Consider the following 19045-nt stretch of genomic DNA (forward strand, 5'->3'; position numbering starts at 1 on the left):
GTACGCCACATAGTTAAACTCTTATTTACAATGACATCATTTAAATTCCTGCCTTACTCACGGTGAGATTCTAAATGATTCAAAACTGAAACAGCACGGACAGGCAATAAAAAGAGAGTGATGCTTTCTAGGAATGCATTAACTGAATTACCCGGGGAAAAAAAAAAACACAGCTGGTATTTCCTTTATTGTCTAATGGCCAAAAGCCATAGCTTCTTGTTTTTCAATCAGACGTTTTTTTCAAATATTGTTGACTCACCTGCCAGGAGGTAATGCCAAACCATTGTATTATGGTGATTGCAGATGTTCTTTCAAGTAGTCGACTGAACCACACCAGTTGTATGTTATTGCTACAGTATTTACTGTAGCTTAAAATCGTAACCTTCACGCATGAAAGTGTCTCATTATTAGTTTTCATAATCAATAAGTTGATGGTCAAACATGTTTTTTCATCTGTTTAATCTATGTTCGCTATGATAATTATGTTTAATCCTCACTATTATGCATGCTAAAATGAACATTTGTACAGAGACAATTTTACAGCAGTTGGAAAAAACAGGAACATACTCATTGTTATTGAAGACAATACCAATATCAACCCTTTCACAGATTCAGTTTTTGCCTGTTTGTGAGATTAGTATGTGTTTTTATTTTGTAAACTGTTCTGCATCGTAGATATTGCAATTTTCCTTTTTGACAGTGTTGGCATTTTAAGAATCTTGGATCCTTATCTAATCCAGTCGAATGGAGTCTCAGGCACATGCTTTTCTATGAAACTTTTAAAACTAAATATTTCATTGAGCAGCTATGGAAATAAAAGAGCTTTCAATGAAAACTCTAAGATCCCATGTGCATTAACTGTGCACTACTATTCATGTAGGATCCCAGAGGTACTAAGTGATGTTCAAAAGGGTCCTAAAACATAGTTCAAATACTGTACCATATAGCAATCATTTAAGTCACTCAGTGTGAGCAACGGGCTGTGCATAAATCATAGCTTTAAAAACCTTGGGCCTGGTTGCAGTCTCACCTGTTAATGTGAAAGTCATGCAGTTTTATAAATTAAAATATTTTCATTACAATTAAATAAGACAAAAAGTGCTCTTAATATCAGTATTTTTATTAGATATGTTGGTATTTTTTGTTTTGACCAGACAGATAAAACAACCTATTTTTGCTTTAAAAAAAACAGAATGCAAATGTTATGTATGAACATATTTTTAATGTTACTGTACATAATCAGATTTTAGCATTGTTCATAGACACATCTATGAAAACTAATCACATATGTACAATCATACTTTACTGTATTACTATATTGTGAGTTTCAAACACTGAAAAAGTGCATGTGTCATATGGCTAAGGTTTGTGTTGTTCCGAGTATCAGACATGACAAAATGTTTAGTGGAGTCTGTCAGTAACCTGTGAAGACCCTCCCATTATTAATCATTCAACCGTAGGTCAGTGGATCTCAAGGCTGTTTTTTTTTCTTATTTGAATAAGCAATAAGCATGCACTCTTTTAAGATGCATGGATTCCTTTGTGCACATAGCCTTTTTATCATAGTTTGCGCTGTAAAATGCATGTGTGCATTAAACAGTCTTTTGTTCTGTGCCATAGATGTGTATTTGTAGGATTTCAGATTGTTGGTTTTAAAGCAGCATAGAAATTGTATAAGTGAGTCACAAGTAAAACACAGGTTTAACCGTGTGTAATGTGCACAGCTCTTTCTTTCTTTTTACCATTATATTTTATTATTTTTTTCTTTCTCCATGCAAACAGACCCAGCATGTTTTTGATCCATAGTGCTTTGTGGCCTCGTATTGTTATGAGGCTGCAGTAAGACTTGAGTTCTCTTTGCTCGAGTTACATCCATTAACTGACACCCTCCCCTCTCCCCATCTTCTCACATGCACTCAGTCGGCACACAGTGCAGTGCCCAGTCAGCAAGCGGTATTGTGAATTTTATCTTCTCTTGCAGAAATCAATTCGTCTTCGTTGCAGCAGATGAAATTTCTTGTAACTCCTCTTCAGGTAAAAAAATAAATAAATAAAAAATCGCTGATATTTTTGTGATGCATCCACGAGGGAGCCTACATTTTCTTTTTTTTGTCTTTAGAGCACTCAATATCGAGGGCTTTCTGACTCAGCTGTAGACAGCCGTGTTATTATTTATGGCCCTCGACAAACATGTTAATTTTATTTGGGTTTTTTTTGTGCCTTTTCCAGTCAAAGCTGTTTGGAGCATGCATTGTGAGAATCAAGATCTGCTAGGTAGTGCACATTCACACTCCATTTCTTCTCTCATCCATCTGGCAGTTCCAGAGAGGCACAACTCCTATTATAGGGAAACAATCAAGCACCTTATTTCCTGTTAAAAAATAATCTTTTGTGCTGGGAAATTCTCATATTGCCATATTTTCAAACAAATACGTTCTTCCCTCTTCCCTACCTTTAAAACATACTCATTTTTTTTTTTGGCTTTAAGGGGTTGCTATCACTTACTACGTGTTTTTCTACTTTACTCCAAAAAGGCTTAGGGTTTTAATTTATTAATTTTGAAGTACGGTATTTTCATGCATCAATGTCATTTCATTTATCGATTGCCTTAAAACGGTTTTACCTCAGTGCTCCAGACTGAATCCTCCACATAGTGGGCAGATACTGTAGAAAAAGCATTTGTTTTTCATTTGTGAGTTTTAACAATGAGCAAACTGAGCGGTAGCTACATACCTGTCTATACATCAGTAGCTTCAACAATACTAGAATAATCAAACTACAGACATTTAAGGGCTATGAATTTCTAACCCTTTGTTGAAGAGCTCAGAATGACTAGAGCAGATTTGGAAAGTTCACGAAGAGCAACTTGTGCTAATTGGCAGGTCGCAAGATTTACTTCATGCTTTGTTCCTGCCATGGAAATTTAACTCTTTTAAGAAAATGCTTTGACAAAGAAGAAGTCAGAATGTTTTATGATTGAACCAAGTTGAATGAACTGAGGGAATGAGATAATGTTTCAGTGATAATTCCCAAAGCTTTAGCGAGACCCTATAGGGGTCGATTCTGAGATAATTCTTGTGTTGGGGCAGGAGTGTGGAGCAGTGGTTAAGGTCCTGGACTCATAACTGGAAGGTTATGGGTTTAAATCCCACCGCTATTGTTTCCTTGAAATGTATACTGTTCCCACATTGGTCCAATAAAACACTTTTCTGTATAAATGAGCACTCTAAGTTGCTTTAGATAAAAGTTTCAGCCAAATACATAATGATACATTGTGCTGGAAAAATACATGTAAACTATAGTTGACGTAATAGCACTAAATGAACAGTACTGCTACTAGTCTGACTGCTACAGTTTCTAATACCACTACTAATAATAGTACAATAACTAGGACATGTTTACAGAGGTTCTTTTAAATTCTGTCTGAAGGAATAGTAGCTTTCTTTCTGAATTAAAGTCTGCACAACTGCTTAGCATCAAACCTCTCAAGACATTTTCTTTGCTTTTTATATAACTATAAAGTACATCAGCACATCATTGCTCCACTTTCATGAGTTCTTAATAATATATGAAAGAGGTGGAAATAAATAATATAGTTTGTGGGGAGGGGGCATGGAAGGCAGTCCCTAAGGTTCAGCCATTTCCAAACCCGTTTTTGTATTAAACCTCAGCTGATCCCTTGTGTGTTAGGGCAGTTTAACCCCAAATATCTGGCTTTAGAGAAATTGATTTTCTGAACCCTCAGAAGACCTGTGCAAATGCCAGGAGGAAAAGAAAAGGGCATCGTCTGTAAACTGCAGCACAGCACTGGAGGGCAAGGGAGCTGGTATTAGAAATGTAGTGCTGTGAATATCTAATGGCATTATGTCCTGGCAAAGGGAATGAAAAGGGTACAAGTCCTAAACCCCACACACGCTTCTTAGGATCGTTGAGTCAGGTGTGATTCTGCCTGCTGGGATCTAGAAGGTGATACAGGTGAGGAAACCTGAGTCCTGTACATCAGGTGATTTCCACCAGGCTAGCAGAATCGGAGGTTTCCTGGAAGGGAGATGACCTTTTCTCTCTGGGCCACTTGCAGTAAAATCCTACTTTCCCAGCAAGCGGCATTCATTAATTTTTCTTTTTGGGTAACACTGAAGAACGCAAAAGGAGATTTAAAGTTGCCATCTGATATTTGTTACTGATTTCTTAAACTGTTTTGAATCAAGACTTTATAACGTAATGCAACTCAAGGAAATGGATGCTGGCCATTATTGATCTCATCTTTCTTTTGATTCACAAAAAGTCTATGCAGCTTACATGTAGGCAATATGGTTAATGTCTCACTGTTTTGAGAGTATTACATTGTTTTAATACACGTAAGAAATTTGTGAAGAAATGTAATTTCCAAGGAAGAGTACATTTTTCAAAAGAGAGCTATCAAGATGGTTATTGTCCATTCACTCTGTTACGTTTAGTGGCTTATTTGAGCTGCTCAATAGAAGACATGACGATATTTCAGTTCTTTAACAGCATATTCGTTTTCTTGAAATTGATGCCCTGTTATATTGCCTAACTAGCAGGGGAGAAACAGGGTTAAAGGCCACGATGATGGTTAACTAAAAATGCATAGCAAAGCTTTATCTAAAAAAAAAAACTGACCTTTTTTTCAAATACATGTCGGAAAACCTTCTTCTCGCCTTTTTTGTAGCATGGCCAGCAGAAATTAATTTCACATGTATGAATTCACTTTCAGAAACGTTTATGTCTTGTGAAATAACATTAATGTCAAGCTGCTTTCCCTTTACCATGGTGATGTAGAATTTTAAGAATTAAATGGTGTGGAGTATCTCATATTTAGACTACATACAAAACAAATTTTTGTGTGCAAAGTTCTTAAATAATTTTATTGTATACTATGAGGCTTTAAAGTGCATTTCCTAGCTCATATTACATACTTAATCCTATTTGCTTTTTCTGCAATTTAATTATACATTTTCCCTTAGGTTTCCAAAAGAACTGTTGGCTCGACTATTTATCATTCTTTACACTCGTATAACTGCAATATTTGCTATGTTTCCCACCATTTGTAACCTTGGAGTCACCTGTTCGGGCTTCGAGACAGTACCGTTTACACATTCATAGTTTGATCTCTGAATAGACTTAATGCAAACTAATTAAAACTGTCCCTGTAAACAGAGATAACGTAGGTCAAATAAAGAAGACCAGGATGGGCAGTGAAGTTAAAAAAAGCAGACAGTACAGTGAATAGCACTTCATAACCTAATCTGCTGCGGATTAGCTTCTTAATCAGAGTGAGCAAGTAAATATGTAAATGAGATACTTGACAGGCAGCATCCTATTTTCTGATTGGTTCTTATCAAGTCCAAAACCCACAGCCACCTTTGTTAGGCCCAGAAGTGCAGATAACCTAGTCTGGTTTATCACATGACCTTGTGGGACCAGCTCCTTCCTGCCAATCATGCATTCTGAGAGCACAGAATGAGAAAGCTGGGTTAAGTCAGACAGCTGAGGCAATTGTGGGCTTTTATCCTCTGTGTTAAGGGAAGGGATGTTTGTTGTTCTTGATGCCATTTGTTTTAATTTGAGTTTTTTCTAATATAGAAAAAATAACTTTTCTTGTGATATTTCACCACCCACTCTTTAACATCTGATTCATATTGTAGTGTGCCACACAATTTGAAGTATTTGAAGTAAGTAAAGATAGGCAGACATTTATAGTCCCCAGTGAAAGAAAATGTCCTTCATGCCTCTTAGAGATATCAGGTGTGTTTAACAGGGCACAGGCCATGGATACTTTGGTGGTAGTTATATTGTTTTGTGAGGGTAGAAAGAGACAAAGGGTAAGCTGAAATTTCACAACACTGCTTCCTGTATAAAAGAGGTGTAGCAGTTCTTAACTGAACCAATGTTCAGTTTACTGTGTCCCATTTCAGGAATTTTATACTGTGCTTTTTATTCATTCTAACAAATGTAGAAAGGATTCTGGGTGCAGTAATTGAGTTTCAGACAAAAGAATAAAAAGGAATCCGTGGTTTCATAGATGGCTGCCACATCTAATATAATAAAACAATATTTATCAGACTTACCAGATTTGTGAATAACATTGTTTCAGATGACGGGTGCCTATGAGCCATGTTTCTGTATATAAGAGGCTTTCCTTCAACTGTCTGTAGGTGCACAAAGCACAGGAAATCAATGGAAATCAGTTCACTTTGTCACATTTTGAAAAAGAATAAAGGAGAATTAATTCTAGAATGAAGCATGCTGTATTTTTATATAAACATGTTTCTCATAAAGAACTGCATCACTGCTGTTTTTTTTTCTTCAGCTGGTGGCTGCAGTTAAAAGAGAAACAAAAGAGAGACGATCATCACACCTTGGAATCAGTTTAATAAGATCTGTAAACACGTGGATTAGCTGCGTTCTTCCCCAGCGGCAGCCTCTCCTCCCTGCCTTTCTTCTGAGCCAGAGAAAACAGTAGCAGCCTTCTCCCAGTCTGCCTGCCATTATCGTTCTGACAGCTTGCCCACCTTGTGCGAACAGTTTTAGGTCATTTCACATGGCCAGTCAAATGTGACAGCATGACAAGATTAAGCTGAGCCGGGGGGGGGTTTATAATTTGTAAGTACAAAATGTCTGAGGATCTTTTGATCGTGGCTGAGAATGACGTATCATCCGCGGTAGTCATGAAAACATTGGGAGTGTGTGGTGATCTGACTCTGGCTTTCTATAATTAGTGGCTGAAAGCACTTGCAGAATGCTATTGCACAAAATTCTGAAATGCTAAATTAAGTCACGTTTGTTTCTTTTTTTTTCATGGTATTGATGGGGATGTCCAGCTTCATATAAATAAAACATGTAACTTTTCTGAGATAGTGTCACGTATTTCAGAAGCAGCACACCTAATTTTGAGCACAGAGACATGAAAGCCTTCCTTACATCTCTAAAGTTTATGCTTAAGTAACACTGAGTGCAGAAGTGCATAGCTTCGTCTTTACATTTTAAGTTAAAAGAATGAAAAAAAACTGGTTTTATGTGAGCATACTTTACAAATGTTTTATCCTGTCTTTTTTTTTTCTTTTTTTTTCTTTTTTTTTTTTACCTGTAATGGTATAAAAAGGAATTTGGATTTATTTATTTTTTATTTTGGTTTCCCATTGAAAATTTGTTGCACCAAATAGCTGTGTTAAAATGTTAAATAATGAAAAATAATCTTAGCAACACAAATTTAGTCATTACTTGACTTTCATTACCATTTTATCATAGATTCCTTATGGGTATCTCTGTTTCTGCAAGATCTGACATAATCCAATATGTACTGTAATTTCCTTTAGTGTTCAGCATGCAGAAAAAAATGAAATAATCTGATCTTTGGCAGTAATCTTTTTGTCCAAAGGGTTAGCCTACTGTGTAATAGCAGCTAAAGAGAAAAGTAGCTTCAAATAATAGGTTATCATTGCAGTTTGAGATAATGTATTTCCATTTGAAGCTTTTGTTGCACTAAACTGATACCGTTTTTTTACATCGTCAGTTTTACAGAAATCAGTTGACCAGGCTTCTTTTGTAAGAAAGTTACTGTTATCAGCTTATATATCTCCATAATATTGCTGTCGTGTTCCTCGAATTTTATTTTAATACCACTAAAAGCAGTAGTCTTTGGTTAGCGAATTAGAAAATATACAGTATGATTCGGAAATTGCTGATCTGGACAACATTGAGTTTGAGGAAAAGAACATATTTCAAGCTTCTAAAAGCTCTTAAAATTGAAACAGCATCTCTTGAAAATCAGATCTGTCTGGAGCAAATACCTTTACTGCTTTAGGGAAGCAGGGCTGGATGACACAAATCACAGTGACACTTCACTTTTGAAACAGATGGTTAGTTTCATCATAGAGCGTTGTAAGAATTAACCCATAAATGTTAAAAAAATTATGTATGATTTGCAATTTGTATTGCATACTTTGTGCATTTTGTGTGCCATGAATGAACTAAAAGTTTAATATAGAGATATAGTCTCAGTAAATAGTTTGACGTTTGTTTTGACTTTGGGTGTTCAGTGGACAATAATGAAATTGAGAGCACAGAAGAAAGTCTTGGAAGAAATAATCTTATAATTAACTTCTGATTTGTCAAATATTTTTGCTCTCTTAATGGCCCAGACCCAGGTTTATGTATTTATAGTGTAAGGTTTCTGTTTTCTGGAAGTCTGAAGATCATTCATTCAAGTAAAAGTTTCTATGAACTCCTGAAAAATAGTGAATCTAATTAGCCAGAGTGATATATATCCATTTCACATAATGTTACACGCAAAGAAAGTTACTTTCCCAGTTGCTTTGTCTCAAAGATAAGCATAATCACACTCGGTTTCCCAGTCCACTCCTTTCATGTTGACCAACTCTGCTGCTGAGTGCGTGGATTATCATTAACACTTTTTTTCTTCATGGTTCTTAAATTGGTAAGAGAGAAGAGAAATGAGCTAAGGTGATGTTGGGTACAGTATATTGTAGGTATAGTAGATTTAGGCCAGCTTTAGTAACAGTATTCTTTAAGGTAGTTATAGACCTTTAGAAGCAGGAGACCATTCATTAAGATCCATATCTTTTTGAAGCAGGTGATTGTGACTAATAGCTTAACAAATTGGGTTCTTTGCCTGACCCCAGTATTAAAGTTGCATCTAGCACTAATACCATATGAATAAAATGTTCCCTAATAGAAATATGTAAGAGCAAAGAAAGTCAAGACCTATTAATTAAAACAAGTTCAATTTAGCATTTGTTTGTCATTTCAAATAGTTTGAAATAAATGAAGTCTGCAAGTCGTCTTGACAACATCAGTCTTGACCCTTAATATGCCAATGGTTACAACTACATTGTATGAACATCACATACATAGATGCTGTATATAGAAACCACGCAGTCAGAAGAAGCAATTCTATTTTCATGATAACAGAATGGATTTATAGGTAGGAGGCTTGTAATCCAGCTGTTTCTGCAGTGTTGTTGAGAGAGGTAGCCTTTGCAGCAAGGAACTGACTGGGAGGAGAGAGCCCAGCGTGAGAGAGTGGGCTTATGAGGATGTAGTCTGGACTCATGGGGTGTTGACATTCCTCACTGCTGTACATATGCAGTCACAAATGGAATTCTCTCCCCAATATTTGCTGCTGTAGCTTTACTGGGGGAGTTTGCCTGGTAACTGAGTAGCAGTTCTGAGTGCAGAGAAACAGAAACAGAAGCTCTCAAGAGTGAATGCTGTGCTAAAAGGTAACCTGAGGACTATTTCTTTTAAGTGAAAGGGAAGTCAACAGCTGTTGGGTATTAGATAAATCTGTATTTAATGTTTCATGGTAGTACTTCAGTGTAGGTTTTGCTGCTACATGCATCCAAATAAACCAAGACTTTAGCTGATCAGAAGTTGAAAGTTGTATTAATTTGATGGTTAATTGTAGTTTAAAATACTGTCAGACTTTGTACTTCTGTGGACTACTGCTGTTCCTGCACTTTACATACTTCAGTAACATTTCTTACAAAACCACTTCTGAAAACGTTTTTGTTTCCCTTCATGTCTTTTTCCTCCTCTTTATTCTTCAGTTTTGTTAAGTAATCCTGCCGCCAAGCTTTCACCGCTGTAAGAAACAACATTCAGTACTGTTAATTTCGAGTTACATTGCACCGAAATCTCATGAGACATACACTTTGGCGCTTCAGACTAAAACACAAATTCAAGGGTTTTGTGCAAGCAAGCAGCGAGACATAAAGAATGAACTTCACCTGCAAAGTAAGCTTAAGCTACAAAAGAAATCCAATACATCTTTAAAGATTAAAACGTTGGGCTTCAAGTTTGGCCTTCTTTTTCTAGAGCCTTGAAGACCGAGAGAACACAAGAGAAGCTATTGATAAGCGGCGAAAGTCTAGACCTGACCCGATTCCACTCTGTTTCACCTTGTCATTTCTTGCACAAATAACCCTTTGATTTATAAAACATGACTCTCCCCCGACCTTCCTCAGCCTCTGCTCACAGCTGCATGATAGTGGAAGCCATACTCTTCCCTTCCAGCTGCTTTGAATTGCTGTCAGTGCGGTCATCAGACACCGTTTATGCTTATGTGTCGGCCGTCCTGCAGTTTGCTGCAGTGTTGGGTAGTTTGCATCGAGTGGCGTGTTTCTCTCTGGTGTCGGCGTGCTTGGCTGGAGCTGCTCCTGAGCGCGGTGCCCTGTGTTCTGCTCTCTCCACAGTTACGGACGAGTTTATGCTGCAGACCCCTACCACCACGCACTTACTCCAGCAGCCACATACAGCGTTGGTGCCGTGGTAAGCCATCATGGTCTTCCTGTCAGTTCCCGCCTTTTTGTGTTCCTGCTCGGTCTGGCTTGCTCTCTGTCTCCTTTATTGCCTTTTTATTTTTTTTCTCCCCAGCATGGATTTTATCACAGCTGACGTCTCCTCACTTTAACTTAATTGAATTTGTCTCTTGTGCTAACGGCAGCTAAAATGCCACATTAATCCTCCCAGTAAACTTGATAAATGTCTTAATTTCTTGGCAATGTAGTGCATGTAAGTTATTATATTTCTAATTTTGTGAGTATCACCTAGCTGAGCGCTTTCCTTAATGGAATAATTAGTCATTTTGATAATTAAATCCATCACCTAAGTGGTGCAGTGGCAGAGCAAAAAGGGAAGGAAAAAAAAAAACGAGGAGAGGGAAGTCTCTGCATTGCATGGAGAAGGTTCTAGATTTGGGCTTCAGCATTTTATACTGATTATGTTGGATGTATCATTCTTGCAAGGCATTCACTGCATCATTGCTCTGAACAGGATGAAGTCTGCCTGGCTGCCTCATTTCCATAAATGTGCCTATTATTGGTTCCTCTCTGAAAAGTCGAGTGCACTGGCTCGGATCTTAGCATTCACAATATTTTTCAAAAGACAATTTGTATTTCAGTACATGACATATATTTCCTGTTGTTACTCACGCAGACAGACTGCGAAGCCAGCGAGCATACGTTGCTGATACATTTGACATTTTAGGACCACCATTTCACCCTGACAGCCTTGGCGCGGGGACTCTGTAGTTTTATTTTAAATCGAACAGAAACCTAACTAGGGAAAACTCCAGCTGCGCATTTCAGGTGAGGGTAACGTTACTGCAAGGCAGAGTATTGTAAGGTATACTGTACATACGAAGGGAATTTCAGGAAAATTCACTCCATTGTGGTTTTGGAGCCAGTAATTTACTGCACATACACAATATTACAGAAATAAAGCAGATTATTGTTCAGAAAATTTGGATCTCTAACAAACAGGATTAACTTGGAAATACAAATGACAAAAAGAGTTTATTTTTAAACTGCATAGAAATTAAACTAGTTGTTATATCACTTCTGTCCCACTGTGTAAATTATACCCAATAGAAATCAAGCCTTCAGAATGCAAGATAAAAGGTCTTTAAGTAATTAATGATCAGTTCTGCATTGAACGATCATCAGACTAGATATTTAGCTCAATCCTGCAGTAATTACATTTTCTTTATAATCTTTGTTGTCAATAGGATGAGTGTAGCTCAGAGGAGTAGGGATGATATGGAATCCTTGTATACTTTGTCACAAGCCCTGATGTGATATTTTGACACGCTAATTCAAAAAGATCTGTGAAGCTCAGATCAGATGTCCGGTGCCCTCCTCTTTGCGTCTGTGCCTGTTCCTCTGCTATGCTCTGTCTGCCTGATTGCATGTATGTTTCTGGGACATTGCATCGGGGGTATATCATTAGAGAAATCGAAAGTTCTCCAGCCAAAAAAAAAAATTAAAACCCTGTAAATCCATCGCTTTGTTTCAGAATGCTTTTGCACCCTTGACTGATGCCAAGACTAGGAGCCATGCTGATGATGTCGGTCTCGTTCTTTCTTCATTGCAGGCTAGTATATACCGAGGGGGATACAGCCGTTTTGCTCCATACTAAATGACAAAAACCATATAAAAACCTTCCAGTGGGGACAAAAAGAGAAGCTTTCCGAGGCCTGGGTATTGCAATACATGCAGTAGTGCATCATTTTAGCATCTCTAAAGAGAGAGGAAAACAAAATGACATTTTTTATCTTATACCTCAGATATTTTGTTCTGTGTATTTTAATATTGTGGGTCTTTAATTTCTAAAGGTTACATAGATTGTTGGCTGTAGAAGTTTCTGTGGTGATCTAGAAAGCTGCTAGATATAAAACAAAAAAAAAATCTAATTACAACTCTTAGGGCCACAATCCAGAGCGCTTTATCATGTAAATTAATTATATATGATAAATATTAAGCTATTTGGGGTTATCACATGTTTTGTAAGAGTGTAAGTGACTATAGTAGTCATGTTGATTTCTGCATTTTTACATTGCCTTTGTTTTTAATTTGATTCTATTTTTGGTTTGTTTGAAGGGAAAAGGGGTGGGGGATTGGTCAGGGATGGGGTGGGGCCCAGGAATTTAGGCACCAGGGTTGGGGGGGCAGTTGGGAGGAGGGAGGGGGTGTTATTAATCCCGAAAAAAAATTGCTACAGTGTCAGAAGGGGTCACCACTGTACTGACTATTATCAGCTGTCTTAAATCATTCACTATTCAAAGCCAAAGGTTGTGTTCCTGGGGCGCTTTCTGACACTAGTACATTATGATTTTTTTTTGTAGAAGATGTCAGAAACGCCCCAAAAGATATTTCACCAAGGCAGTATTTAACTGTTTAACCATTACCTAGTTGTTTAATCAAAACCTTAACTAGTTTAGGCCATTTAAAAAGCGTTCTTTTTATATTACTTCCAGTATATAAATTATTGATATCATTGCTGACTTTTGTATTATGGGAGGGAAAAAAAGACAAATAAAAACATTAATAAATAAGGTGATAAAAGCACTGTTTCTATTTTTTCTTTTTGTTTTTCAGAAGGAAAGTAATAAAACTAGAATTCTTTGTACCAGTTAAAAAAAAAGACAACAACAATGTATAAAATTTGAACTGTGCAGTGGAAATGTTCTGTTATAGAAAATACACAACCTATGATGTTTTAGATTTAGTCTAGTAGACCAACTGTTAGAGAAAGGTGTATCATTTTTATGGAATTACATGATAATCATATTCAGGTTTATATAAACATTTTACAAGTATTGCAATCATTATGTAGAGATAATCATGGTATTTTTGTCAGCTTGGTACTTTTTAGACCTTACTGTACTGCACACACAACCTGCAATTTTTCCTCTGTTCACAGCTTGTGATACATTGTTTTGTTGTTTGTATGTTTGCTTTTCATTTGATTATTATTCAAATTGTTTTTAAAGCAAGATCCTTTAGTTATTTTTTTAAACAAGGCCTTTACATGAAGGAACTGATTTGTTTAAGGAAAATATTATATATATATATAAAATTCAGTCTCTCCGAGTTATTTCAGACTGCCACACGAGCTGTCAAGGTGGCTCTTGGCTCTTTGTGAGCGTTTCTGAAGAATTGCAGCTTGTCTGTGCATATGCTAAGACTCTGTTCATGTTGTCCTGTTTACAAGTAAACCTAAGTTGAGGTGTTTGTCACAGGTCTCCTTTTTGTATTTATAAAAAAAAGAAAAGAAAAAGAAAAAAACTACAACAAATACAAAGCAGCTTAAAGCTGTCTCGCTGCAGATCTTAGTTATATCCTCATGTGTACTGTGCGCGTCACACCGCACAACTCAGTAAATTATCTTACCCACCGCTGTGATTCTACTATAAAAATTCTGCTTTAAAAAAAGTGTTGTGACCAGGCGTTCTCCTTGTCATCGTATGTGCATGCCGTATGATCAGCTGAACAATAACCATCAATAAAGTTTCACAAGATAAGGGGAAATTGTGGTTGTCTGTTCTTTTATTTGATTCATGTGTCACGTGTCATTGCAGAAAGTTATAAAGTGGTTGGGTTCAAGCTTTCAAAAACAAGCTTTTCTGTCAAATAACAGATTATTTCTGCCCTGTTTTGATCAATCCTGTTTTTATGTGGCAGTGAGGGAAGGTATAGAGGAAGCCAGACAAAACTACAGCTCAGCTAAAGTGGTTTTACACCCTCACAGAGACATTGAGACAAGACTCTACAATTAAGTAAAATCTTGAGTTCTTTGTGGTCTGGATGGGACTCAAAAAAGATGACTGTCAGGTCACCCGAAGTGACCTTCCAAAGCAAAGTTTGTTTTGAATTCAAAGCTTATCACACTCAAAAGAGTTCCTCACGTCTCTTCTGGCCTGGATTACCGGGACACTTTCCAGCTGTCTTTGTGCACCTCAGCTGAAAAGAGCTAAAGTATTAATTGGCCTTTTGCTCATTGAGTAAATCAGCAGACCACTGAGCGCTCAGATGGAATGAAAAGCAAAAAGACAGCAAGTCTCTGCAAGGCTGTGGTTGAGGGGCCATACATACATTTGGGTGGAGCCTTGTACAAATGGTACCAGTGAGTTTATATATTATTGCTGGGTGTTTGACTGAAGAAACCTGAGTCACGTGACTTGCTTACGGGAACAACAGCACTGCCCCATGAAGAATATGAACCACAAGTCCAGCTACAGGTCTAGAGCCCTAATAACTGTACCACACTGCTGTTAGGCCCATAGTTCAGGCCACTGATTCAGAGATTCAGACCCCTCTCAACTATTCTATTTACTGTAATTCCAGGACCCTGCTGTCTTTAATCCACTGTCCCCTGACTGATTTATGTCCCCTCCACCTGCTCCACACTGTGCCAATACACCCAGACATGGTACAGTACATGCAGGGTCCTAAACACTAGTTTAGTCTCCCTTACTGCTTCTCAGCCTGGCACTCCCAAAACAATTGCTTTATTAGAATTGCATTAAGGTTGTTTTTTTTATGTACACTTATGCACAGACTCTGCGACAGCAAGATTCCCAAATTTGGAAAGGACATATTTCAGCAGTGGAAAGCACTTCCAAAATATGTGGCCTGCCCTCTATCAACACGATCTCAGTCCATTCTGTACTCCAGTGTTGCATTTCCCCTAACTTATTATTATTATTATACAGTATATGGTACAGCCTGTGCTGACAATGAGTTGCAATTTTCTGACCTCATCAGCACAATGCGTATTGGCACTATACATATTTGCCAGCCCTGAATACTAAATAGTCAGTTTTCTTTGGCCAAACCTCTGTCCACTTATCGTAGAACTGTACAACTGGGCCTTGTTTGGGACAAGTCAGATCAAACATTCTGAGATGGCTACAGAAATTCTTCTCCAGAATATTGTTTTATAGCCTTGATGGCTCTAAAATAACAAGGCTCTTGGTTACCTCAGGCCTTTTAATTTTGTTTTTAATCCTCAATGAAAAATCAGCTTGTTTTTTGTTGTCCAGTTCTTCAAAGCCACGAAGATCTGTTTTACTATCTGCTCTGTGAACCGTATTCCTTTGGATGAGCAGGTAAGTCGTTAAACCTAATGCAGCATGCACAAAGGAACAAGAAGTGGCCGCCATGGGGTTTTGGGTCTGGAATCACCTCATTCTACAGCAGGTAATAATGTTAATGTTCAGCATGGAACTGTGGGACTCAAACTAGAAAACATGCCTTATTTCTACATAAACTGATTAAAACCGACATCGATTATGTGTTTGTCGAATCAGATTTCCCCAAACTTGTCAAAATTCTCCCCAAAATGTCAGTGAGATCTGCCAAAATGATATTAAAAAAGACAACTTCATTGCATTGACACCCCTCTTCTACAACGTCAGCTTCACTTTGCTCGTTGAGCACCAGAATTCCAGCCACATGGGTCTTACTTTGATCTGTCGTGACATGCCAGTAGAAAAAGCGGAGAGGTGTAGCAGGTGATCCACTGGGAGGCTGGGGTTCCTTATAGTTCTCATTATAGTTCTCATCCAGAAGTCTAACCAGATTTTATCATCAAACCAAATGGTGCAAATCGTATGGCTTCAGTGTGCCTATGCAAAGTTCCAACGGACGTATAGCAGAAATCTTTTTATCATCTTAAGGAAATAAGCAATGAGCTTTTAAAAAATAGTCTTTTCCAAAAGGACAAAGCGCAATACGTCTCAGTTACTTTTTCAGGGTGACATGTAATGAGTCTGAGCCAGAAATGGAGCTTGAGCATGGAGTTCTGTTACACAACCCTTGGTCTAATGACCCCTGATCATCCAGACACACACACACACAGTGGATAACTAGTCAGAGTGCATTAGGATACATAATTAATCCTTTTGCCTCTTTTGTGGTGCTTCTCGTTTCTCAATGGGACAGACCATTTCAGTCAAAATCTCTTGAAAACATCTCCATTCACACTAAGAGGTGACTTCCTGGCCTTAGAAGTGTGCCTGAGCTCAGCAAAACCGATTGGATTACAGTCATTTTGAGTTTATATATTTTTTTTCTCCATACCTGTGTGAAGGTCACATTTGCCTTGGCTGTAATGAAATATCTCAATGCTGCCATCCAAGATCAATGATGTAATTCCCAGTCACATATCAAACTTCCTTCCAAAAAGCTGGATGTTCTCAGTGCTAGACATGGAGAGCAGCCCAGCAGAATTAATCCGGCATGTTACAAAAACAAAAATCTCCCCTTTGAATTGTTTGTACTGTATGTTCCTCTCATTTATGTTGTTTTCCCTCTATTGGATGCAAGGAAAGATTTTGCAGAGGAAACCTTTGAAAGACTGCTGCACATACAGTAAACTTAGTTTCTGGCATATTTAAAAATTGTTCAGGGAATCAAAAAAGAACTTGTCTACTATAAGTTAAAATTCAAAGAGAGTTTCAGTATTTTTTAAGGAGCAGCGTTGTAAAATTCCCGAATGACATTTGAATCGTTCACAAAGATGTGAAGACCTGTAGCCAGTTAGATAGTGGCTATGATACCATCGAACGTTTGAAGAAGATACAGTGTCAATGCTGGTCTGAATAATCCTAGCATCAGGAAAGAAGGGAGCACTCCAGTCATGCCCCTGCACTGCTGAGTCCAGAAAAATGCTCAAACCTGTGTCTGGGGCAAGATGCCTTGCATCTAGGAGTCCAACTGTAGGTTAGGTCCCCTTTCAGGCCATCAAGGCCCATGAGGAATGGGGGGCAAGGGCCATTGACCATCCAACACATGAAGTGGAGGTGATATGGTCTCAAATCACACTCCTGCCAGCCTAATACCCCCGGAAGGATTAACTCCCAGGACTCACTTGGAAAGCAGGCTGAGTGGACCTGGGAGCCATCTAGAAGGAATAAGAGCAAGCTACATCACTTTCTCTTACCTGTATTTGAACCCAGGACCTTCCGGTCAGGAGCTAGATGCCCTTGCCATCTGAGCTACCACGGCTCCAGTCCAACTGTAGCCCCTACCTATAGTACACCCCTATGACCTTGTGTCCCAAAGATGAGGATTCTAATTAGCTCTGTAAGGGATGGTTAAGACTTTTCACCTCCATCACTTATATTTCCATCTAGAATGGCATTTCAGCTTTAAAGATTATTAGTGCAACCCCTTGTCATTTACTTATTCCAAGCTGGCATGATAAGTTAGCTATCTATTCTTTTGTTCCTGTACTAGGTCATTTGTAACAAATCCTGTTTCTTTTTAAAGGATAATAATTGGAACTATTAAACATTTTGTTCTGAAATTCTCAATTTGAATATTTCCATCCTTGGCTTTGAGCCATTTGCTATGGAGATACCACAATATCCTGTGTATTTGCTCAATCAAATGACTGTGATAGAAGAGATATAATGGGGGTGTTTCCAATAGATTTACAATAGGACAAGTAAAATTCAATTTAGTTTTATTAAGCTCCTTTAATAAGCAGATCCTCTTTTTGAATAAATGGAAATGAAATAATGTTAATAAAAACTATGCCAAAATGAAATCTGACAGTATGGTATTTGCACAGGAGGTCATAGTGACCCTGAAACCATGAAACTTTGAAAGTCTTATTATCCACAGGAAGTTTTTATAATGTTTATTTAGAACTTTGATTTGGGAGGTGACATAGTACATCAAATACAGTGTATTTTGTTCTCAATTGGTCAGTCCTTGTGCAAATCACAATGAGATCAGTCAGAATTCACCCGTGTCCCTGCTTTGCATAACCTTTTTCTTTTTTCTATAAACAACAGACTGAAATACAAGCTGAATTCAAAACAGCTTGCGTGTTGCAAAGCTTAATTGCAAAAAAAGTACAGGTTGTGATTAATGAATATACTGTGCCATATCGAGAATATGGCCACAAGTTTCACCATCCATTTAATCATTCCAGTGGTGGCAACAGAGAGGCTATAGCTTGGTAATAAAGGCTCAAAACAAAATAGGTGAAGAAATTAATTCTGAATTAATAGATTCATTCATTCAGATGTTAGTCACATCCTGCCTTGTTGGTCTAATTCTAGTTCTTTATTTCTTGGGAGGAATGATTCAGTAATTAACAGGCCGATAGGACTATGATTTAAAAACAATGAATTCTGGTGTAAAAGTTCCTCACAGTTCCAAAGTACAGTCAGGTCCCTTTCCCAGTTATACTGGTTTGATGTCCAGTCGGATTCCTCATGGAAGCATGGCTTAAGCCTAACACATACTACACTCCCTTCTTGTGAGTAGACCGGCTTGTCAGTAATAATTTGATTCATTTCACTATATTAAATCGTGCATTAATCATGTCACTTTGGTCTCTTTGCTCAGATTGATTTGCAGTGTGGGACTAACTGATAATAAATGTGTGATTGATTATCCCACAATTACGCTAACTGTGTGGATGGAGTCTCCTAGCGCCACCTCTCTTTCACTGTGTTCCGTTGAGGGCCTGAGCCCAAGACATTGGCTGCACATGGTTTGATTTGGCTCCAAGCAGATCCAAGTTACAGGCAGCAGCCTGTCAATACTGAAATAAATGGCACTGCCACATACCAGAAGCCAACAACCCCAGCACCTTTTTATTCTCAGATAATCTTCTGTCCTAAAAATTGCAAAACCCACTAGTGGTTTTATACACATAATACTCTCAGATGCAGTGTACTGATATAAGGGTGTCTTCTGTTGCGCTT

General features: G+C 37.8%; 1 protein-coding gene across 32 annotated transcripts in view; it reads left to right on the forward strand.

Annotated features, from left to right (window-relative positions):
- rbfox1 (RNA binding fox-1 homolog 1) overlaps positions 1–13850 on the forward strand; it is a 644752-nt gene extending 630902 nt beyond the window's left edge. For 17 of the 32 annotated variants that reach the window (XM_088613232.1, XM_088613240.1, XM_088613245.1 and 14 more), the window contains 2 exons: positions 10236–10311; positions 11836–13850. In XM_088613232.1, coding sequence (XP_088469358.1) covers positions 10236–10311; positions 11836–11958 — 199 coding nt within the window. In that variant the 3' untranslated portion in view covers positions 11959–13850. Of the gene's footprint in view, positions 1–1981; positions 2038–10235; positions 10312–11835 lie in introns of those variants that run through there. The other 15 variants (XM_088613235.1, XM_088613243.1, XM_088613236.1 and 12 more) reach the window with 6 other exon arrangements.
- The last annotated feature ends 5195 nt before the right edge of the window (positions 13851–19045 follow it).

Source organism: Lepisosteus platostomus, chromosome 19 (genome assembly GCF_059453375.1).
Source record: "Lepisosteus platostomus isolate fLepPlt1 chromosome 19, fLepPlt1.hap1, whole genome shotgun sequence".
Classification (NCBI taxonomy): domain Eukaryota; kingdom Metazoa; phylum Chordata; class Actinopteri; order Semionotiformes; family Lepisosteidae; genus Lepisosteus; species Lepisosteus platostomus.